The 23,910-nt window shown below is 45.3% G+C and overlaps 1 protein-coding gene across 1 annotated transcript; it reads left to right on the top strand.

Moving 5' to 3' along the window:
- The first annotated feature begins 5,018 nt into the window (after positions 1-5,018).
- Positions 5,019-23,216, top strand: fgfr4 (fibroblast growth factor receptor 4). Its single transcript, XM_079171818.1, has 22 exons — positions 5,019-5,150; positions 7,229-7,442; positions 10,610-10,782; positions 10,903-11,053; positions 11,220-11,270; positions 11,525-11,575; positions 12,282-12,551; positions 12,788-12,877; positions 12,984-13,150; positions 13,311-13,434; positions 14,321-14,511; positions 14,774-14,912; positions 15,139-15,332; positions 15,516-15,661; positions 15,962-16,083; positions 16,175-16,285; positions 16,459-16,649; positions 18,472-18,594; positions 19,119-19,189; positions 19,450-19,587; positions 20,083-20,188; positions 20,594-23,216. The coding sequence occupies exons 2-22, from the start codon at positions 7,346-7,348 to the stop codon at positions 20,768-20,770; spliced, it is 2,883 nt and encodes a 960-aa protein (XP_079027944.1). The 5' UTR covers positions 5,019-5,150; positions 7,229-7,345; the 3' UTR covers positions 20,771-23,216.
- The last annotated feature ends 694 nt before the right edge of the window (positions 23,217-23,910 follow it).

Below are 23,910 nucleotides of genomic sequence, written 5' to 3'. Positions count from 1 at the left end.
AAATCCTCCAAATGCCAGGATTTTAAAAAGGGAGACACTTAGATGGAAACATGAAAGAAAGGCTCCAACATGTATCTTGACATTTTCCTGAACTAAAGTCATAACTGATAGATCATCCCTTTTTTAAAATCTTATTTCCTTAACACTTATTGAATCATAGGAAGGAACACAAGACCTGATGTCTTGGACCCTTGACACAAATTACCTGTAATATTGCTGCTCTTGCATCCGAAAATCCCAGTTAAAGCTAAAACAAAATCCTGAAAATGGGAGATTTAATTTTCCTATATTTGTTTCTTGCTTCTGGATTTTAATGCAATGAGTGATGCTATACATAAAAATATATCTAGGTGACATACAGACAGATGGATTGAATCAGAATCAGGTTTAATGCCAAGTAAACTTACATGGAATTTGCCTTGGTGTTTGGTGCATACAATCAATATCACATTTTACAAGAGGAAATAAAAAAGTACTGCAAAAGTCCATCCATCCATCCATCCATTTTCCTCCGCTTATCCGGGGTCGGGTCGCGGTGGCAGCAGGCCAAGCAGGCTGACCCAGACTTCCCTCTCGCCCGCAACATTTTCCAGCTCATACTGGGGGATCCCGAGGCGTTCCCAGGCCAGCTGGGAGATATAATCCCTCCAGCGTGTTCTGGGTCTTCCCCGGGGTCTCCTCCCAGTTGGACGTGCCCGGAAAACCTCCAGTGGGAGGCGTCCAGGAGGCATCCTAATCAGATGCCCGAACCACCTCAGCTGACTCCTTTCGATGCGAAGGAGTAGCGGCTCGACTCCAAGTTCCCTCCTGATGTCCGAGCTCCTTACCCTATCTCTAAGGCTGAGCCCGGCCACCCTACGGAGGAAACTCATTTCGGCCGCTTGTACCCGCGACCTTGTCCTTTCGGTCACGACCCAGAGTTCGTGACCATAGGTGAGGGTAGGAACGTAGACCGACCAGTAAATTGAGAGCTTTGCCTTCCGGCTCAGCTCTCTCTTCACCAAGACGGTCCGGTGCAGCGCCTGTTTTACTGCTGCAGCCGCACCGATCCGCCTGTCGATCTCCCGCTCCATCTTACCCTCACTCGTGAACAAGACCCCGAGATACTTAAACTCCTTCACTTGAGGTAGGCACTCCGTCCCCACCTGGAGGGAGCAATCCACCGGTTTCCGGCAGAGCACCATGGCCTCGGATTTGGAGGTGCTGACTCTCATCCCCGCCGCTTCACACTCAGCTGCAAACCGCCCCAATGAATGCTGGAGGTCACGATCCGAGGAGGCCAACAGGACCACATCGTCTGCATATAGTAGAGAGGTGATCCCGAGACCCCCGAACCTGACGTTCTCCACCGCCCGGCTGCGCCTAGAAATCCTGTCCATGAAAGTCACGAACAGGACCGGTGACAAAGGGCAGCCCTGGCGGAGGCCAACACCCACCGGGAACGTGTCTGACTTATTGCCGAGAATGCGGACACAGCTCCTACTGCAGTCGTACAGAGACCGGATCGCCCGTTGTAACGGGTCCGGCACCCCATACTCCCGCAGCACCCCCCACAAGAACCCCCGAGGGACCCGGTCGAAAGCCTTCTCCAAGTCCACAAAACACATGTAGACTGGTTGGGCAAACTCCCAGAACCCCTCCAGTAGTCTTGCGAGGGTAAAGAGCTGGTCCACTGTTCCACGGCCGGGACGGAATCCGCACTGCTCCTCTTGAATCCGAGGTTCGACAAACGGTCGGAGCCTCCTTTCCAGCACCCTGGCATAAGCTTTCCCCGGGAGGCTGAGTAGTGTGATAGCCCGATAATTCGAGCACACTCTCCGGTCCCCCTTTTTGAAAATGGGAACCACCACCCCGGTCTGCCAGTCCATGGGCACTGATCCCGACCCCCATGCGACACTGAAGAGGCGTGTCAGCCAAGACAGCCCAACAGTGTCCAGCGCCTTCAGCATCTCAGGGCGGATCTCATCCACCCCCGGCGCCTTGCCACCAAGGAGCTTTTTGACTACCTTAGCGACCTCTGCCAGGGATATGGGTGAGCCCCCCAGGTCTTCAGGCGCTGCCTCCTCTGCAGAGGACATGTTGGTCGGGTTTAGGAGTTCCTCAAAGTGTTCTTTCCACCGCCCGACAATATCCCCCGTCCGGGTCAACAGTTCCCCCCCCCTGCTGAGAACAGCCTGGGGTAGGCCCTGCTTTCCCTTCCTGAGGCGTCGGATGGTTTGCCAGAACCTCTTTGAGGCCAACCGAAAGTCCTTCTCCATGGCCTCCCCGAACTCCTCCCATGCCCGAGTTTTAGCACCCGCGACCACCGCAGCTGCAGTCCTTCTGGCCTGCCGGTACCTCTCAGCTGCTTCAGGAGACCCCTGGGCCAAACAGGCCCTGAAGGCCTCCTTCTTCAGCTTGACGGCTTCCCTCACCTCCGGTGTCCACCACCGGGTTCTCGGGTTGCCGCCACGACAGGCACCGATGACCTTCCGGCCACAGCTCCTAGCGGCCGCGTCCACAATAGAGGCTTTGAACATGGTCCATTCGGATTCCATGTTCCCAGCCTCCCTCGGGATGTGTGAGAAGTTCTTCCGGAGGTGGGAGTTAAAGACCTCCCGGACAGGGTCCTCTGCCAGACGTTCCCAGTTCACCCTCACTATACGTTTGGGCTTGCCGGGTCTTTCCAACCGGTTCCCCTGCCATCTGATCCAACTCACCACCAGGTGGTGATCAGTTGACAGCTCTGCTCCTCTCTTCACCCGAGTGTCCAAGACATACGGCCGCAGATCAGATGATACGATTACAAAGTCGATCATTGATCTCCGGCCTAAGGTGTTCTGGTACCAGGTACACTTATGAGCCACCTTATGTTCGAACATGGTGTTCGTTATGGCCAAACCGTGGCTAGCACAGAAGTCCAATAACAAGACACCACTCGGGTTCAGATCGGGCAAGCCGTTCCTCCCAATCACCCCACGCCAGGTTTCTCCGTCATTGCCCACGTGAGCGTTGAAGTCCCCCAGGAGAACTATGGAGTCGGCAGGCGGCGCCCTTTCCAGGACCCCTCCCACCGACTCCAAGAAGGCCGGATACTCCGAACTGCTGTTTGGTGCATAAGCACAAACCACAGTCAGAGCCTTGCTCCCCGCAACCCGTAGGCGCATGGAGGCGACCCTCTCGTTCTCCGGGGAGAACTCCAACACAGCGGCGCTCAGCCGGGGGCTCGTGAGTATCCCCACTCCCGCCCGGCGCCTCTCACCTTGGGCAACTCCGGAAAAGGACAAAGTCCAACCCCTCTCCAGGAGCTTGGTTCCAGAGCCAGTGCTGTGTGTGGAGGTGAGTCCAACTATATCTAGCTGGTATCGCTCCACCTCCTGCACCAGCTCCGGCTCTTTCCCCGCTAGCGAGGTGACGTTCCACGTCCCTAGAGCTAGTCTATGCTGCCGGCGATCGGCTCGCCCAGGCCTCCGGCCTGACCTGCCGCCCGGTCTGCATTGCACCCGACCCCGATGCTTGTCCCTGCGGGTGGTGGGTCCACAGGGTGGCTGCTCCATGTTGTTTCTTCGGGCTGAGCCCGACCGGGCCCCATGGGCGAAGGCCCGGCCACTGCCCGGCCACTGCAAAAGTCAAGAACATTAATATAGAATAGAAAACAATACAATAAAAATACTTTTTAAAATGCTATAAATATACATGTTTCATATAACTATTCATTGTTTTCAACGTTTTGATTAAATACCAGCAGACCAAAGGAGAAAATGAGAAGTTAATGAGTCAGTGAAGCTATTCATGTGATCTTATGTTCACATCTTTATCACTTTATTGTTATTATCGGGTGTTGTCTTTTTATTTGTCCTGCATGCATCTCATTTACCGCAATAACTATCTTTTCACGTTTCTGTCACATTGAATTGAATAAAAAAAAAAACAGCCTTGCAACATTAACACGCAGGTCTTACTTTAACATAAAGCTGATAAAAACAGGGCTGGGCTGCAGTTTTAATGGGATTACGCGATCCTCTTCTTTCACTGATGCAATTAAAAACTCACTAAAGCAACTGAATGCGAGGTATCAATGCTCTGTTTGCATAAAGGACAATTAGCCCGCTATAAATTATGAGTAGTGATTTATGTGGTTAATTTGGCACGCGCTCGGTCACTGTAGGAGACGGCATACAAAGTGCAGTTTGCTCACAAAATATTAAAACTTCTGATTCTGGTGCGTTAGCGAGCTGTGCACCGTGGAGAAGAGGGGGGAGGCAGATGAGGGTCTTGGGTTTTATTTGCCAGCTCTCTGGAGGGATGTGGGCTTTTAGTGTGGGGGTAACAGAAGCGCACCCCTCCCTTCCCTATCGCCCCCCCCCCCCCCTTTCTTCCCCCCTTCTCCTACTCCCCTGGCCGCTCACAGACCATTGTTGTTGTGACTGCCGTCCGGAGAGCAGCGGAGTGCTGATGTGTGGAGGACGCAGTCTCTCTCTCTCTCTCTCTCTCTCTCTCTCTCTCTCTCTCTCTCTCTCTCTCTCTCTCTCTCTCTCTCTCTCTGCGGTAGAAGGAAAACGAACTGAAGAGGCTGAGCTACACATTTGAGCGGCAGAGCTCAGATCTGATCGGGATACACTCACACAGGAGAGGAGAGCTCGCAGAAGCGCTGCGTAAAGACGCACGTAAAGAGTTATCCAAGACTACGGTTTATCAGAGAGAGGACTCTAAACTACGGGGCACGTTTTATCAACCTCGATTAATCTCTTAGTTTCGCCACTTCGGATCTTTTTCAATATTTTCTAAGCGAGAAGGGACAGTTTTATTACACGCACAAAATCCACTTTCTGGCTCCGTGTTTGGTTTTCTTTCTCTCCATGGATTTAGCCTTGTGAACGGCCGGCTGCAGTGGACTTTGCCCAGGGGGATCACAGCTCCTTCCACCGGTTACCAGCAGAGCCCGGCAGCTGTCGTTCATGTTCCATGGGGCTGTTTTTAATGGATTTATAAGATCGACTTTGTTTTTAGCTGGATACACAAGAGCCGCTCACGAACTGCTTTTGGGGAAGCTACAGTGGCGACAACGGAGCTCCAAATGAGGATTTCAATATTCACTCGTATCGAACGGGACAAGGAGTGATTTCCCCCCTGGTGCCAGTCATCCCTGCGCCGACAGACCGGGAGGAAAGGTGGGTGCATAGACCGAGACAGCTGGAGATGTGTTGTTTCATTCATTTCAGCAGCAGTGTGTTGGTTAAATCACGACTAAAAGCATCATAAGCAATTACTTACAACCTCAGATACAGTTATTAGAGTGAGTTCATTCTACTTTTTCCATTTGTTTTCATTAAACAAGTGTACTGAAATAAGGCACAATAAAGTTTTTTTCTCCATCGCTCTTTTGCATTGTAAATCCACGTTTACAGTGGACTCAACGTGGAAACATGTACTTGGGGAAATAACTTGTGGCTTTTATATGAGGCGAAGAAGTTTGTTGTGTTTTGCAACGCTCACAGATCCAAACAAGTCACTTTGACTGTTAGACATTGAACCTTCCACACGGACTATTTGTTTGGAGGAAAGACGCTCAAAGCGGAGTTTGAACTCTGTCAGACCACAGAAAAAAAAAATCTTGCACATTCAATTTAATGCTATTTCACCCTCATGAAGTTAATAAATTGACACCGTGCATGGTGTAATTCATGATCAAACACGTCTGCAGGAAAATCCTCCTATTCAGGGAACATTTGAAGTCAAGATTTTATTTATAAAGCGATTATTTTTATTTTATCTCTTTGATTGATACCGGATTTGCAGACACTTGATTCAATTGATTGACTGACATCATTATAAGATTGACTCTGTTAATACTAACAGTGCATATGACTGATTTATTAAGTGTGATTTGTGTGGCAGAAAGATGCAGTACATTCAGAATAAAAACCTACAAAGTGACGTCTCTCTCTCTCTTTCTGAGTAATTCAGAATAAAAACCTACAAAGTGACGTCTCTCTCTCTCTCTCTCTCTCTCTCTCTCTCTCTCTCTCTGAGTAGAAACAGTAGAATGCAGTAGAAGTGTTTTGGCTGCAGCGGCGAGGCAGCGTGCCAGCGGAATTAGCAGCAGCAGGAGAAAAAAGCTTTTTTTCCAGTACTTAATTGAGAAAGAATACGTTTCATTCAGCAGGCTGGTTCTTTACACGGTGTGTGTGTGTTTGTGTGTGTGTGTGTGTGTGTGTGTGTGTGTGTGTGTGTGTGTGTGTGTGTGTGTGGGCGCGGCTTGCGTGCATGGGGCGCACACACCAGGGTCTGGCGCCTGTGCGCAGTTGGTCCGACTCGCAGCAGAAAAAAATCACTGCATTATTCCTTTCGTGTTCTTGTTGTAGGCTGTTAGTGTTTATAGTTTGTCTGCAGAATGACTTCATGGTGACAGCGTTGTACTTAAATTAGTTGTTTTTTTTAAAGGTTAAAGGGCTTAAATATTTGAATAGCATTGATGCATTCAGCAGTTAAGCACATTTTTGTAAAACAGGTTTAAGTATTTTGAGAAATAAATTAAGAATGCCAAATATATATTCATTCTAAACTTAGTGGCAACTTCATAATTGTGAGTATGTTGTTGCTTCTCTATCTAATGTGTGCTAATAATTAAAACGTTGGGCTTTTGCACACTGTGATTTATTCTACTGTTCTCTGACAAAGTTTGGAGCAAATGTTTACTCGATTAAATGAGAATATCATCGCCAGGAAGTGAAATTATGAGTTATTTTGTGATGTAAAATGCTCAAATTTGAGGTATCACATGAGCCCTCTGCAGTCAGATTGATGCTCCAGTGAGCAGTCACCTGTTTCCACCTGAAGTTTCATGCCAGCTGCCAGTCGAGTCTCTCTGCTGCTCCTTCAGATTCTGTAGCTTCCTGGCAAGTTTCAAGTGTTTTCCCAGTAAGGGCCCATTATCCCGGGGCAGACTGAGCCGGGCCATCCATTGACAAACAACAGGCGGTAACAGCCCTGCTCCTTATTCATGACGCAGAAGAGCCTGGACAATGTAAGGCCGACGAGCGGGACAGTTAGCAGGACGTCTGGTTAAGAATACAGCTGCTCACAGTCAAAACAGCGTCTTTTACTATTTGTCTGAACAATTGTTTGTGTTTTGTTTTTTGCCACCTGGTCTAAAACTGAACAGAGAAGTTTGTGTCTTTAGCTGCTCTCCAGACAGATCTCTGATCAGCTGATAACCGTCTCCCATTGTGGTTGTTTGCATCTGCAGGATCCGGATTAAGAGGCTTTGTGGGTTTCTGAAGTTTCCAATGCCAGGGACCGGAGTGTGAGGCCAACTCCAGGCTTCCAACATATATATTTCTGCCTTTTTAACCAGAAGACAAGCATGAAGAAGATGGAGAAGATCTGCACATTCTGCATTCTCCTGCTCTGCTTGATGGACAGAGTCTCGGCCAGGGCCATCAACGAAGGAAGGACTAAAGGTAAGACCTGAACTGCTTTTTTTTCCCTTGCAGGTGATAATGCCTGAAACTAACAAATGTTGTCAAATCTGAAACCACATCAGTTTTAGAGGCTTCACAGATGGTGTCTTTCCTCACTTTTGGGGCTTTGTGTTGCATAAAAGTATAAGATAGGTGTGTGACTGAAAGGTCTGATTGTATTACGTCTTTATTCGCAATTTACTGGGCAGAAAAAAATTGTCTGCCTCAACATAACTGTGTATACCTGCAATGGTTTCTTTGCAGCCATGACCACAGAGGAAGTCAAGGTGACAGGAAAAATGACAGAGAGGCTGCAGTCCAGTCTTGGAAGGAGAAAGGTGGGGAGGGGGGAAAGAAGCTCTGTGTTTTTGCTGCCGTAAACTGAGCTACCTGATCCGTCCGAGGTCCTGGGGCTCGGAAGTGTAAATCTGCCTGGCTGTGTGCCAGCTATAGAGGATGGGGGGTTCATTGATGCTTTACAAACAGAAGCCAATGCAAAATGTCAGCAATTGTCAGATTGTTTCCACTGGGTTAAGGTGCAATCAGTAAACTTGTCCAATACAATCAGTCAAATCAGTTGCTTCTCCTTTGCCGTGAAGTAGATGATGTTTTTAAGTCAAATTAAAGGACTAGGGGACATTTTTGTGTGTAGATTGATGAAAGACAAGGTGGTTTGTTGCCCCGGAGGCATCGAGCACAGAAGCTGTCTCTTCTGCATCTTTGTACTTCTGGGCCCCCGCGAGGCCAGCCAAGGCTTGCAGGCTCAGAGGACAACATGCAAAAGAAAAAACTCTGTGGTTTATTTAAGAAGGATGAGTTGAGAGTTGAACCAGGATCATACAAAGATCTTCAGGTCGTAAAACATGCAGGTTGCAGCTTTGAAGGCAGCGTTGCAACTTTTATCTTGGTCCTTTGGAATTTCTGTGATTTTAGAATAGACTCAAATCAAAGTGGAAGATTGCTTCCTAATTTTCTGCACAGAAACAAGCCACTGGGCGCTTTCTGTCATGTTGCTAAATATAATTACACATCTAATGTTACGAACCACACGCTGCTAAATGCAGGGATCTGACTTGTCCAATGCTGTGTTTTCTGCCACATCATTACAGATTACAGAAAAGTCTGAGTATAGCTTTTGTCTGTACATATCTGGCAAGCTTAAATAGATTTTGGCTGCTCTTTATTTATAGCGCCAACATAACAACAGGAAATATACAGATATGATGTCAAAGTTTGGCTGGCAATTTAAAGCCTTGCTTGGTTTAATCCTGTTTTTTTTAAGAGATAGAAAAAAAGCTTTTCCTCAAATGGATGTGTAGCATATTTTAATTGCATGACAACACGCTGTTAATTGTTTAACTACACAACATTAAGGAGAACAGAGTGTCCCAAAGAATGTCCTCTTTTGCTTTGTTCTCTGCATAAGTTGGTTGGCATTTATTTTTTTAGGAGGGCATCTGCTGAACAGGCCAGAGCTGCCTGTGGAAGTGTTTATTATAACTTCTCATATATCAGGCACCTGTAACTACTGCAAAAACAGGTAATGAACGATTGTTAGCAAAGTATGTAATCATATCTAATGCTATACGATGACGCAAAGGAGCAGATGCTTTCATTAGCTTTTCATACAAATCTGTGATGTTGAAGTCGCAGGTTCATTTATGACCTCAGAAACAATAGTGGGACTCAAGGTCCTAGAATTCTTCAGGAGCTGTCTGTTGCATCTGTTGGCCTCCGACAGCAGATGGAGTTTGTTCGGAGAGTGGAGAAGAACTGTTCTCAGGAAGATCATATTTATGAGTATAAGTAGATTGATCAATATTAAAGCAGCTGTGTTATATGATATTGTCAACCATTCAATATCTGTTTATATATACATCAATAAACACTTTAAAAAGTGCTCATATTCACAATGTGTTATAAATCATTTATTAATTGTTTACTTCCTATATAGTATTTATGACGTTAAAATAAAGAGTTAACTCCTTAGAATTAAAGCTGATTGGATCAAACAGAAGGGTTTTGAGGTGTTCTGTAGCTTTGCAGTGATGAAACTCGTAGCTCGGCTGCTCTGTTCCCGGGTCAGGGCATGAGACTCCTCATTGTCCCAACTGGTTTCCACAGAGAGCTCTGCTCCGCCAGCCCAGCCGCCCGGCCGGCTGGCTGATAGCTTGCTCGCACCGGCCGAGCGGTTTGTTTGTGTTGTGTTGTGTTTTGTTTGCCCCCTCGCCTCTGGGTGACAATTCACACTCTGCTGCGAGTTCAACTCCAGGGCACCGTCCCCTTCTCTGCAAGTTCATTAGCACGGCTGTAAGTGTGTGTGTGTGTGTGTGTTCATCTCTGTGTTTTACTGTGTTTGCTCCATTAGATGAAGATGCTTGTTGGGATCTCTTATTCTTAATATTTTGACCCAGTTAGTGTGTGTGTAATGTGTTCACATTAAAACTATCCATCACCATGGTTCTTTTAATTTGTTTTCCTTATGGCTGCTTTGACCAATCAGCGTGTCTGATTTTCCACTCACAAAGTTGTAGCCGTGTGTGTGTGCTCCTGAAAGCACTTCACTCCGACAAGGGAACAGATTGCCTTTTCACTAAGCGCTCGCAGGAAGCAATCAGACAGAAAATTGCCCTGGAAAATTGCTCGTTCTGAGTGACTGAGCAGGGAGCGAGGTCCCCAGCCAGGGCGCACATATGCTCCAACAAGTGAGTGGGCGAGCGCACGAATGGGCGAGTGACCCGGTGAATGGAGGGCACTGTGGCTGATGGTTACACGATGGTAGCCGGGTTATCAGGGCACTCTATCACCGGTTCCCGGTAGCATTAAATGACAGCGGCTGTTAAGGTACATGGTGTACTTCTGTTGCCGGACCTTTCAGAGGTAAACTGAAACCTCTAGGGTGTGTTTTGACCATTTATTTTGTCTTGTTCACTCGAGAGCTTGTTCAGACCAAGGAGGTTTGTAGCAGTTTGTTCAAAACGCTGGACTCTTTTATCCTGTGACTTCACCATAACATGACACCTGGAATCTGGTATTTTAGGAGTAAATAAAATTGTTCAGAGGAAGAAAGGTTCCTAAAGCTTGAAATGCAAGTGGAGGTGAAATGCTTCCCCAATATCTAAAATTAAGACTCATTTTCTATATGTATCTCCCTTTTTGTTATCCAGATCTTCGGGTCTCCAGGCCTCTGATAGTGCCAGGTTACCCAGAAAACACCACGGGGTTGGTGGGTGGTCAGGCAAAGCTGGTGTGTAAAGTCCACCGGTCGGCGTCCACCAAGGTGCAGTGGCTGAAGACGGAGGTCAGCCAGGGAGGACCGCCTCGCCTCAGGGCTCTGACGGTGAGAACAGATCCGCCGACAGATACAAACAAACAATTTCATGTTTTGATTCAGTCCTCATCATATTAGATGATTATTAGATTATACACAAGAGGTTTAAATGATCACTCCTCCACGCAGGCCCTGCAGAGCAACGCGTCCAAGGTGAACACTTTGCATCTGTCCAACATTAGTCTGGAGGATGCGGGAGAGTACATCTGCATGGCCGAGAGCACCCACGAAGGACAGGCAGTTCAGGCCATGCAGTCGGCGTGGCTGGAGGTCCTGCCTGGTAAGACACTCTTATGATCACACCAACATTTTGGGCAAATCTTGCTAGTTTTGGTGCCAACTTTATACAATGAGTCCAGACTTTTAGCCAAATTATACTTCAATGTAGCATCGGTCAAGACGAAGTATTACGTTATATTCTAATCTCAACTTTTTACTCCCAACAGGTACCATCATTTCTCGAAATGTGGACCTGACTGCTGCAGACATCCCATCAGGTAACCTAATTATCATGCTGGAAAATGTTCAATCCAAAATAAACTGTCAAATCACAAAGTGTTTTAGTTTGAATCCTTTTATGATGATGCAGTCCCTTTAAATATTGATGATGCAGGAGTTTAAGCTGTTTAGAATAAGTTTTTAAAACCCCAAAAAGACTGCTCAGTAAGTGCTACATTGGTCTTGACAATTTATCATCTGTGAAGACCAAGTATTACGTTATATTCTAACCTAAACTTTTTACTCCCAATAGGTCCCATCGTTTCTCGAAATGTGGACCTGACTGCTGCAATAATCACATCAGGTAACCTAGTTCTCATGCTGGAAAATGTTAAATCCAAAATAAACATTATCAAGTCTTTTAGTTTGAATGCTTTTCTGACATTGCAATCCCTTTAAATATTGACAATACGGGAGTTTAAGCTGTTTAGAATGAGTTTGTAAAACCCAGAAAAGACGGCACAGACTCTTGAAGATAGTATGGCAGCCATCTGTGTGGGCTCGTCCTCCCCAGGCTGGAATGAACTTCTCTCCTCCCGTCGCTCACTTAGATCTCCAGTGAACCTTCACCGCCCCTCAGATTTACTCTCTGTCCACTGTCACGCTGCAACATGTTCATTAGCTTCAGCTTCTCTTCTTCCTTCTCTTTTCTTCTTTTTCTTTCTGTTTTTGGGGGGGAGTTTGCAGTGTTAGCTAGATTGCTCTCAGTCCCACAATAATCCACAGGAGAACAAAAAGATGAAGAGGAGGAGAAGGGGGTGGGAGTCGTGGAGGAGGGTTGGCCTCCTGGTCTCCATGGCAATTTCATTGTGTGTTTGTTGGTAGAGGAGATAATGGAGTTGAAGTGTTGAAGGTCATAGTTGAGGGGACGGCCACTTACTTCAGAGAGGAGGAGAAGAAATAACCTGCTGACATGTGCGAAAAAGAGTAGAATATATAGAAAATGAGGGAAAGAAACGAAACGAGGGGCACAGACTCAATTCTGTGCCGATTTTAATTTCTTTCAACAGATGTTATTGATGACCTGAGTGAGGACACCACAGAGCATCTTCTGCTGGAGCCGGGCAACGTCCTAAAACTGCGCTGCGACCCGAGCACCCGGCCCGGCATGGCGGTGAACTGGTACAAGGAGGGGCACCGGGTTCTGCCCACGCCCCGCATCCAGATCCGCGGAGCCATCATGGAGATCACAGACGTGACATACGAGGACTCTGGCGTTTATGTGTGTGTTCTGCGGGGAACCAAAGAGCCTGTGAGGAACTTCACCATCACTGTGGCAGGTAAGGACACCAACACTGTTAACGAACAGTTGTTTTGGGGATTTAAAATTGGTGGTGCATTTCACGGTTGTACCTAATGTTGCCAAGTCAACATTATTTACTTGTACAAAACAACCACCTGTTGCTGTTGCTGGGCAGATGACAAAATTTGCAATGAGCATTTTGACCTCTGACATTTTATAGACCAAACAAAGATCGAGAAAGTCTTATTTCATGTTACCTGTATTTGTTTTCAGACACATTGGGGTCGGGGGACGATGATGAGGACAACGGCTTGGAGGACTCATCGGCTGAGATCGAAAACGACCAGGTTTACTTCTCCAGAGGTACGTTGTTGCTGTTGTTCCTTTGGGAACTAGTACAACTCAACCTCCAGGCTTCATCAGAGCCCTCTCTGACTAACATCTCATTGGTTGGTCTCTGTCCATACAGGTCCTTACTGGACCCACACTCAGCGTATGGAGAAGAAGCTGTATGCTGTTCCTGCTGGCAACACGGTGAAGTTCCGTTGCCCGGCCATGGGCAGCCCCATGCCGAGCATCCGCTGGCTAAAAAATGGACGTGAATTCAGAGGAGAGCATCGCATCGGGGGCATCAAGGTGAGGATGGGTTCCATCTCCTGAATTCTAAATAAAGCTGAATGTCAGCTGGTTTCATTCGGATGATCCGGCAGAGCTTACAGTGATATATGAGTTTTATAAAGCTCAGTGAGTGTCGATCCATGCTGATGTATTTTTTGTTGTTTGTTTCTTTGTCTAGCTGAGACACCAGCACTGGAGCCTGGTGATGGAGAGCGTCGTGCCTTCAGACAGAGGAAACTACACCTGCCTGGTGGAGAACAAATATGGCTCAATCGCTCACAGCTACGTCCTCGATGTCCTGGGTAAGAAACGGATGATCCAGCGCTGTCTGGACACATTTTCAAGAGTGTGTAAAAATAAAAAGGTTTTGGTTTAATTTTCAGAATTCAGGTAAACAGACATGAGAGATTATTCTTTAAATCTCACTTTCAACACTTTGTGATCTGGCTGACAGTATTTACGGCAGCGATAGCAACAGTCATTGGTCAGCACTTGTGGAAAAGGCATGCTTCCAAATAAAAGCCTCCAGTCTGAGGGAGGGGATAAGCGGGTGGGGTGAGCAGAAGGGGAAAGGGGCGCCTGGGCAGGATGTGGACGATCAGGCGTCCACACCAGTTTTCTACCTGACCTGTGACAGGAGATCGAGGAGGGCTGCGGTTTGTTTGTTCATTTGTTCGCTGTCCGTCCACCGCGGGGTCAGTTTCCGTCCTCGCCGACGGGGGGAGAAGACTAACGAGACAACTAACGAGATCAGAGAGCGAGAGTAACCACAGATCAAAGAGAGCCCGGCGACCAGCTGAAAAAGAGCCATGCTAGTGGAACCAATTTCCATCCCAAAATTACATTTCCTGCTCTGGTATGCCAGCATGGAAACACATTATATGTGACTGTGAAAACTGCTTGGCAATTGCAGACATTTGTTTACAAAGCAGACATGTTTGGCGGCTGTGAAACTGCTAAATATCGGGATTTCTTTAGCCCCAGCTCCCTATGATTCCAGTTTCCTGTATGTGTTTTCCCTGCCTTCTGAGACCAAGCTCGGCAGATCAGTTACATTTCCTTCTCTGTGTCCCCAAATTATCTTTGAACTGTTACCCCGAATAGACAGATATCCTTTAAGCTTTGACTGTTTTTTCTTTCATCTTCGCCCACTTTGCTGATCTCTTCTTTGATTTCTTCCCAACACAGAGCGTTCCCCACACAGGCCCATCCTGCAAGCCGGTCTACCAGCCAACATCACAGCAGTGGTGGGCAGCGACGTCCAGTTCCACTGTAAGGTCTACAGCGACGCCCAGCCTCACATTCAGTGGCTCAAACACATAGAAAGGAACGGCAGCCGCTACGGTTCTGATGGGACGCCCTACGTTCGGGTCCTCAAGGTTAGTCAAACTTTAGCTAAAGTATGCTCAAGTTCTTATCGCTGTTATGATATCCAAAAGACTGGCTTTTTCTTTTACCTTTATCTCCTCCAATTTGCTTTAATATGGTTATGATTTCCTGACATACAAGTGCCAAAAAAAAGTTGCATTCGTTTGCTAAACAATAGTTAAAGCCTCTCATGGAACTTTTAAAAGAAGTTGTATCGTGATGATTGTTGAATGTCTGTTAATGTCAATTAACAAAATAAATCGTGTTGCGCAGACCGGCAGTCTAAACATGTCAGAGGTGGAGGTGCTGTACTTGTCCAAAGTGACCATGGAGGACGCAGGAGAGTACACCTGTCTAGCTGGAAATTCAATTGGATTTGCGCACCAGTCCGCCTGGCTCACCGTCCTCTCAGGTAAAGAACGAACTGAAGGCGACATGAATCAGAGCTGAAAAGAATTTACTTAATTGCTAGAATTATTTAAACTTTGAATTCTTCAAAAAATGCTTGCATTGCTGCCAAATACTGCACCAAGCTGACAAACTTAAATATAAAGCTGCACCGCACAAAAAACAATGTGTGACAGCAAAAGATTCAGCGAGTGATATCTTCTTTTTTTATTGTCCCTTTCTTCCTATAGAGGAGGAAGCAGCAGATGCTATTGAGACCTTGGAGACAAAGTACACTGACATCATCATCTACGCCTGTGGTTTCCTGGCTCTGATCATGGCCATCGTCATCGTGGTGTTGTGTCGAATGCAGGTCCACCCCAGAAGGGAGCCGTTTGACGCCCTGCCAGTCCAGAAGCTCTCCAAGTTTCCTCTTCGCAGACAGGTACAGGGCACTAGGAATTATGGGAACTTCCAAGTCTGTCTTCTTTAAAAAAAAGTAGTCGACAATGACTAAAGCCCCAGGGTATGCTTGAGTTTGCAGGAAGCATGTTTATAGTGGTTTCGAGCCGCCCACACTTGAGATCTTCCTTCATGTTAACATCATTTTCTGTACCTCTTCCTTCAGTACTCGGTGGAGTCCAACTCGTCAGGGAAGTCCAGTGCGTCGCTTATGAGGGTGGCTCGCCTCTCGTCTAGCTGCTCTCCCATGCTGGCTGGAGTCATGGAGTTTGAATTGCCCTACGACCCGGACTGGGAGTTCCCCAGAGAGAAGTAAGTTATCCGCAAGTTAAAATCGCTTCCGCCATCATCTGCAAAGAAATTACACTCTGCTGTCACGTTTGAAATTGTTATGAAAGAAATGTGTTTTCAGAGTTAAGTTCTTGCAAAGAGAATATTTCTTCACTAAGTTTAGTTTGGCTTCTGGGACTCATTTGTGGGACCAAAAAAGAAACGAGCCCGCAGCCAGATTTTGGCCCTACTCAGCCTTTGCTTTAGGAAGCCAGAGCCCCAAATTATGGATTTGTACAGTTGTCATTTGTGCATACTTATTTTTGCTCTTTCTCTCTCTAGTTTAACGTTGGGCAAACCTCTAGGAGAAGGCTGCTTCGGTCAGGTGGTCAGAGCCGATGCCTACAGCATCAACAAGGACTCTTCAGATCCGGCCTCCACTGTGGCGGTTAAGATGCTCAAAGGTAGGAAAGAAATAATACAAACACATAAATGCCTCTTGATATCAGCCTAAGTCTGTTGTCTCTTCTAAACTAAATGTATTGTTCCCTAAAGATGACGCCACAGACAAAGATCTGGCAGACCTCATCTCGGAGATGGAGCTGATGAAGGTCATGGACAAACACAAGAACATCATAAACCTGCTTGGGGTTTGCACACAGGATGGTGAGAATCTAACTAAACTGGTACATTTCTGCTTCAACTGAGGGTCCTAAATGATGTAAATCTCAACAAACAACTAATTTAGTTAGTTTTTCAACGATGGTGATCCCGAGCCTCAAGGCTAAAACAACAATAGAAACAACTCCGTCCTTCATCCTGTTTGTCTTCCCCCTCAGGGCCTCTGTATGTGCTGGTGGAGTACGCCTCCAAAGGCAGTCTGAGGGAGTACCTGCGGGCCCGGAGACCCCCAGGCATGGACTACACCTTTGATGTGACCAAGGTGCCTGAAGAGCAACTCACCTTCAAAGACCTGCTGTCCTGTGCCTACCAGGTGGCCCGAGGGATGGAGTACCTGGCCTCCAAAAGGGTACGCTCACTGTAAAGTGTCTTGTAGTAGAAGAAAAAGAGTCTGTGGTGGCTGTAAATATTTTCTTCTAGTGTTTCATGGAAGCAAGAGGCGATTTTTCCAACACTTATATATAATTATACCATTTGATGTACATTTCTTTTTTTGGGCACTTTGTGTCTAAAGAGTTTCTGTAATTTTCACCGGCAGTTAAGAAGCTTGTCAGGAAAAGATTCTATTATTCGACTGGTAATTAATTGACTATATTGATATTTGTTTAATCATATAAGCAGCTTGACAAATAAAAAAAAAAGCCAGAGATATTTAAAGACATCATCGTAGATTCTTCGTTTTCTTACCCATTAATGGACGAAACTTTATTGAAAAAAGAACTCCGAGACTACTGAGCTTGTTATACTTGGCTGTTGCTTTAATGCAAACTAAAACCATGTAGTTTTCTTTGCTAATTTTAGGAGACACTATCCATATGCTTACGTAGCCCCAACAGATATATTCAGCACTCAAATGTAACTTGAGATTTCTAATACGTAGTTATAATACTTTTGGTGTGAGCCAGACGATTGATTTATGGTTTTAGGTGATCTCAAGGGACTTGAGAGGGATTTTTAGGAATCAGACAACAATTCAGTAAAGTGTATCCACGTCCCTGCGCAGGAAATAGAGCCACAAAAGGAAAGCAGGATAGTAAAACACTTTGTAATATCAGAAGTTTGGAATTAGGATTAGGATTGAGTTCTCGTGTAATTCTGTGTTTTTGGATTGGGGCACTTGGCCTTCAGATAGATCTGTCTTTGCATCCGTCTGCCCCTTTCTTTCTTTCTTTCTTCCCATCCCAACCCCCTCATGTTTCTATTCCTTTCATTTTCCCAGCATGCACTCTGTCTGTGTGCTTCTTATCAACACGTCTCTTTGTCTGCCAGCCGGTGTCTCAAACAGGCATTCCTAAGCAGAAAGCTGCCGCAGCTTCAGTCCTGTTTACTCTTCTCCATCCATCTGTCCGTCCCCTCCATCGCAGGGCTTTGTCCCTTTTAGCACTGCCATAAATCTGTTAGCAAACAGCCAGCAGAGCCGTCGTCTGGGTGCAGGCATCAGGTTTCTGGCTCTACGGCCTCCTAAGAATGCAGGAGCCTGAAACTAACCCTCCATTATGGAGAGACCCACAAACCAACCCTGGTTCATTTCGCACGTCTCCACACATCCCACATCTATTTAGAATGAAAACCAAAATAAACTTAATGATATCCATTCAATGTGGGCAAACAGTGCCTTTCTTTTTTTCCCTCCCGAGGGGTTTGTTTTTTCTTCAAACTCCCAGGTTTCTATATAAAGACATTTTAAATTTGATGCGTTCACTAAAATGAGCCGCTGTGTGTTGACTTTAGACTCCTGAGTCTGTTAATTTTTGGAGAAAATGTGCAGTGAATCATTTCTACCTCCCGTAACTCCATGTTTTTACATGTATACTCCTAACCGCGACCTGGAACAGAAGAGAAAGTGTCGCGTCTCAAGTCTCGCCTCAAAAAGTGCATTTCATGAATGTAAAAGCTTGACAATAAAGTTTTGTTCGACCCTCTTGTTGGGCCAGGACTGTAAATTTATACTTTTGCCAAAGGGGGAACGGTATAAAAATACTGGCAACATACTCGTAGAAATCCCTGATGCATTCAGCCCACTCTCCAAATTCAACATTCAACTCTTAGCATATCAATCAGGGCCATTTAAACTTTATGCTAATCTTCTAATCTAGAGACCCAGCTGTTGGCCTTAAGCTCACTTTAGAGTTTTGTGTCAGTCTTTAATTCTCTCTCTTCTCTCTCTGCAGTGCATCCACAGAGATCTGGCAGCCAGAAACGTTCTGGTGACGGAGGACAACGTGATGAAGATCGCTGACTTCGGCCTGGCCAGAGGAGTCCACCAGATCGACTACTACAAGAAAACCACAAACGTGAGTGACAGTTTGCAGTGGAATGTATTTAGGAATCACTCCTGTAGCTTCTAGAGCTGCTCTCCTTTTAATGTTACACAGCTGAGAAGCTAAAATGTGCTTATATTTGACCTCTGACCCTGTAAAATAACAGGAATATTTCCCCTAACAAGTACCATGTTGAGATCATCCAATAAAACAAATTAAATATCTTCAGGTCAAGATATTTAAATTGTTAAGAGGTGAAAGTGGAAGCTGGTTGTTTGTAAAAAAGAAAAAGAAAAGAAAAGGCTGCTTGTAAACATGTCTGCTCCTCAGCCAGGTTCCTTTCACAGCTTTAATACTCCTCAAGACAGATGTCTGATGTTTCCCACTGATTGGCAGCAGGCTTAATGGGACTTAATTAGAAAAGAGGGTAGACGAGGAGGGAGGAGAGGGAGGATTGTGAACGAAGAAAAAAGAAAAACATTGTAGAAACAGAAGAACGTGTGAGTTGTTGTGATAAATGAATGTGAGTCTCTAACTTGTCCGTGTTTGCGCTGCAGGGACGGCTGCCGGTGAAGTGGATGGCACCAGAGGCTTTGTTTGACAGAGTCTACACACACCAGAGCGACGTGTAAGTCCAACTTCTCGTATATAAAATACCTGCAGGGAAACACCTAGTTCTTTATAAAGACAATTATTTTTCCATTACCTGTCTTGTCAAAGCATCACGTAACTTTACTTAACATCTCTGAACGACCAAAAAACTTAATTGACCTTTCGCATTGGTCAGCACCGACCAGGGTCAGGAGCGTAGCGAAGCACTCTGTCTTTGTCTAACATCGTTGTACACCACTGTAAACAAAATGTCCTGATCCTCTCGTCTCTGCTCAGGTGGTCGTTTGGTGTACTGATGTGGGAGATCTTCACGCTGGGCGGCTCCCCGTACCCTGGTATCCCCGTCGAGGAGCTCTTTAAGCTGCTGAAGGAAGGACACCGCATGGACAAACCCTCCAACTGCACACATGAACTGTAAGCCAGAGTGTCTTACTCATGATGCTTTTAGTATGTTTTTGGCTCACATATATATATATATGATTTTAACATACAGGGTTTGTACAGCCTGGAGAAGTTTTGGAAAAATAAATATACAACATATTATAAATATATAAATTTAGGAAGAGTCATGAAATAGGCTTCCCAAATCCCAATTAAGATCAACTGGCAAAATCTGTATTGTTTAAACAACACTTTAATGTTCTGCAGATCAGTTTTGTCACGTTACATTGTTCTCTGTGTGGGATAACATCAGACTCTGATCAGTTTGTATGATCATGAAAATGTGCTTCAGACTTATTGAAAAGTCTTTATTGATCAAAATGTGTATGAACCCTGTATGTAGTATATATAACATAAGCATTGCATCCATCAACTAAACTTAAACTTTGCAAAGCTGACAATGTTGTTCTCATAGATTTTCTAGATGGTCAAAATAACTTTTGCTGTGGTTTTTTTTCTCCACTGTAGCTACATGATGATGCGTGAGTGCTGGCATGCTGTTCCCACCCAGAGGCCGACCTTCAAGCAGCTGGTGGAGGAGCTGGACAAAGTGCTGCTGTCCATCTCTGACGAGGTGGGTTTCAAACACACATCCATGCACCTACTCGCTCCCCCCCATCTCAATGAAACTACACATACACATGCACACAGCCTCACGTATGCACTCGTGGAAATGAACACACACATCCTCTCTTTCACAATCTGCAGTCCAGATGTATTTAGTTCCCGAGAGTTAATGCACAGCGAGCAGAATCCGGGGCTTAGAGGCTCCAAACAACAAACAGGATTTCTTGGTTCTTACATGCATCAAAACACAGCCTTTAATTTGTCTCTGTAATGGATTCGGTGGTCCTAAAACAACTAAAATCGGATTCACTCGCAGTCCGAAAGCCTTTGATATTTTTTTTTTAACAAACATTTTAATGTTTCTTGAGACGCCAACATTTCTCTAATGTCTGAACTCCCTCTCTCCCCTCAGTACTTGGACCTGTCGACGCCCTTCGAGCAGTACTCCCCGTCGTGCGAGGACACGTCCAGCTCCTGCTCCTCCGACAACGACTCTGTTTTTACCCACGATGCCTTGTCCACCGACCCCTGCCTCCTGGGCTACCAGGACGTGCGCTCCAGGATAGACATGAAGACGGCGCTCCGATAGACTCGCAACGGACGGCACCCACACGTTTACAGACATGAACACATGTAACACATCCACTGGCGGCCATATTGGAGGTCCGCAGAAGCATTTCGTCAAGTTAAAGTTGGACCTCCATTAGGGCACCAGACGAAGCCCTTAGATATAGGTGGGCATTCACAGTATACACACACATATAAACACATGTATGCACATGGAGCACTGAGGCCGGTGGGCTTCATCATATGGTGAAGGTTTGAGGAAAAACATTTCATCGTGGGCATCAGAAAAGAGGACAAACAAAAACGCGGTACTTTGGACTATCAGCTCTGGTACTGGGTCCAAGAACAGTTGGAAACGTTGGAAAACTGCGGCACGAAACACAACAGGAGAAGATCCTGGTACACATAAAGGCCTCCAAATGCTTTCTTTGAAGGACAATGATCTCCTCACACAACCTAAAACCAGGGCGAGAAACCTCGGTGATAAAGACAATTTTAACAAAAACAAAAAGATTTATTTTGCTATGATAAAAAAAGAAGAAACTGATAGTTAAATATAAATCTCTCTATATAAGATTATTTTACTTTTGTGTTGCTTATTTAAAAAAGAAAAAACGGTCTTAAATCTCAGGATCTCGTGTGCTAAGAAGTGGCTGTAGTGGCAGCAAAGTGCCTGAATTTACGATTTCCTGTGAATATATTAGAATATTAAAATATTGTATGTACATATCAACAGCAGAAAGACGATTGCCTTTATAAATTATTCTGAATGACACAAAAATGAAGGTTATTGGAGGCGAAAGAAGAGAGGAATTTAATCAAGTGTTTCAAGTGCCAAACCTGTCGCAGCTGTCACACTGTATTCATGTTCGGGTTTTATTCCAAAATATTAAGTTTCGAGGGAACATTTGAACCCAATGATCCCCCAAATTGAAACACAAAACATTGAAATCACCCCCAGATCATAAACGAACAGTTGATGCTGTTAAAAATTGGTTTACATCAGCAGCTTTTGTAAACATTTAAAAAAAAAAAAAACGGTATTTTGACACAAAATCCGACGTCTCAAACCTCAAACGTATGTGGTACAAAAATAATGGATTTGGCCTTTAATGATGGCTTACATTTTTGGAATGAAACCCTCCTTTGTCATTTTGTAGTGAGCTGCTTTGACCTCCAGCCCAATCACACAATTCGTGGTTGAATACCAGACGGAGTTCCAGTTCTTGTTGCTGTTGTTGGATGAAAACCACCAATGTTTTCACTCGGATGCATTTCTTAAGTTATACGTTTTGAAACGTTCTCAGTGGTCATGAGACTCATTTACATGTTCAAACAAGCACGTAGAGTTTGAGACAACGGTACGTGGTCTTCCTCCAACAACAGCTTCAGTATTTCAGTCTACATTGTCAGAGACAGTGTGTGTCCAGGGTGGGACTCGACTCTGAAAGGAGTACTGAGGATTCAGCACTGGGGACTATGTTGGGGAGCTGGCCCAAGCCCACTGTCACTGTTGACAAGGGAGGGGGGCACTGCATGTGAAAGCCAGTGTGATTGATTTCAAATAGAGGAGAGGGGGGGAGGGAGCCTCCTTTGTCTGGCTGTAACCCTTCACCCAGCCCAATCTGTTGGCGAGGGGTCCTCAGGTCCGCAGCCCGGCCGGACAATGAAGGCTTTGCAGGCTTAATGGGTGTGACTATGGACCAGAGGGAGTTCTGCGGGGGTGGGGTTGGTGGTGTGGGGATAGCTTGGCCTTGTGTGCAAATGAAGAGGCTCTTATTATGTTAATGTCTCCTCTTCTCTCCCATACGCCCCTATCTTTATCCCCACAGCCGCCATCTTTTAAATTTACAAATCTTAATTCAGATTGGCCACCGGGACCAGCTGCAGAGAACTCCCCCGTGTCCTCGGTCCACCTCCTGAATCAGACCGCAGACGCAAACAAAGCAACCATTTTGACAGTTGTATGGAAATACGCTTGTCAAAATTCACCAAAGTTCACCAAACTGACTCCATGGAACTTAATTGATTTTGGTCAAAAATATATGCTTCTGTCTTGATATGGCTGATACCTGCATCACCAGCTGTGTCGCTTACATTGCTCTCTGGTCCTTTTTGTTTCAAGTGAAAAATGATGGGTTTGATTTCAAAATGTAGTGTAACCAGTCAACCGTTTAGTCAATGAAGGATTCACGTGTCTTCTCTCCCTCATTTGTTTGCTTTCCATGCTGTCAATCATCTGATGACAGCTGGTGTCTCATTTTAGAATGAAGCGCTTTACCTTTAAATGCAAATGTAGGCAAAGTGTCCGGATACATATGCATCTTTACATTCCAGTTATCTGCTCTTCTCCCAGATACAAACTGTAAACAATCACCGCGTTCTTAAACATTTCCTCCAGATAATTATTTTAGAAATATCTAATTTATTTGTTTATTGTTTTGTTTTTATATGAAATAAAGTATAATTTAAAATAAAGCAGCTCTGTGTGTCTTTTTCTCTGTCTTTGCATTAAAACAATGGTAATATTGGCTAAACGGATGCTTTCACTGGAAACCTACAAACCCAGACGTGACTTTAACGCCTCGCCCCTCCAGCGTAATGAGCTCAGGAGGCTCATCTAGTTCACCTGGCTGCAGATGCAGATGCAATGCATTGACCCTCCAATTTTATTTGTTGGTTTTTCTTTATTGTGATTTTTGAGTGGTACGATACTGAAGGATGGATTCAGTGAATAATTATAGATAGTTATTATTAATATGATTAAGAAGGGGATTCCTTTGTTAATAGTCTTTAAATATTAGTCTTAATGAATATGAATATAAATATTTTCTCTAATTCAAAGGGACACTTACCCAAACATTTTAAAAAACATATTCCTTCTCTTACCTCAAGAGCCATTTATCAATCTAGATTGTTTGGGTTTGTCTTGTTTTAGAGGTATCGGCCGTAGTGATGTCGGCCTTCTCGCCAATATAATGGGACTAGATGGCACTCGGCTTAGATTATTTTGAGTAACCGGGTCATGATTTCTGGAAAGAGACGTTTCTGTTGAACTGTGTTCATTGTCAGGCAACTAGGTTCATTTTCTTGGGTGTGATGCAGGTGGATACTGGATACAGTATCTGGTTGCATTTTTAGGTGATTCAGTATATGAGAATC

Source organism: Pholis gunnellus, assembly GCF_910591455.1.
Source record: "Pholis gunnellus genome assembly, chromosome: 13".
Taxonomy (NCBI): Eukaryota; Metazoa; Chordata; class Actinopteri; order Perciformes; family Pholidae; genus Pholis; species Pholis gunnellus.
This window is presented reverse-complemented; position numbering and strand designations above follow the sequence as displayed.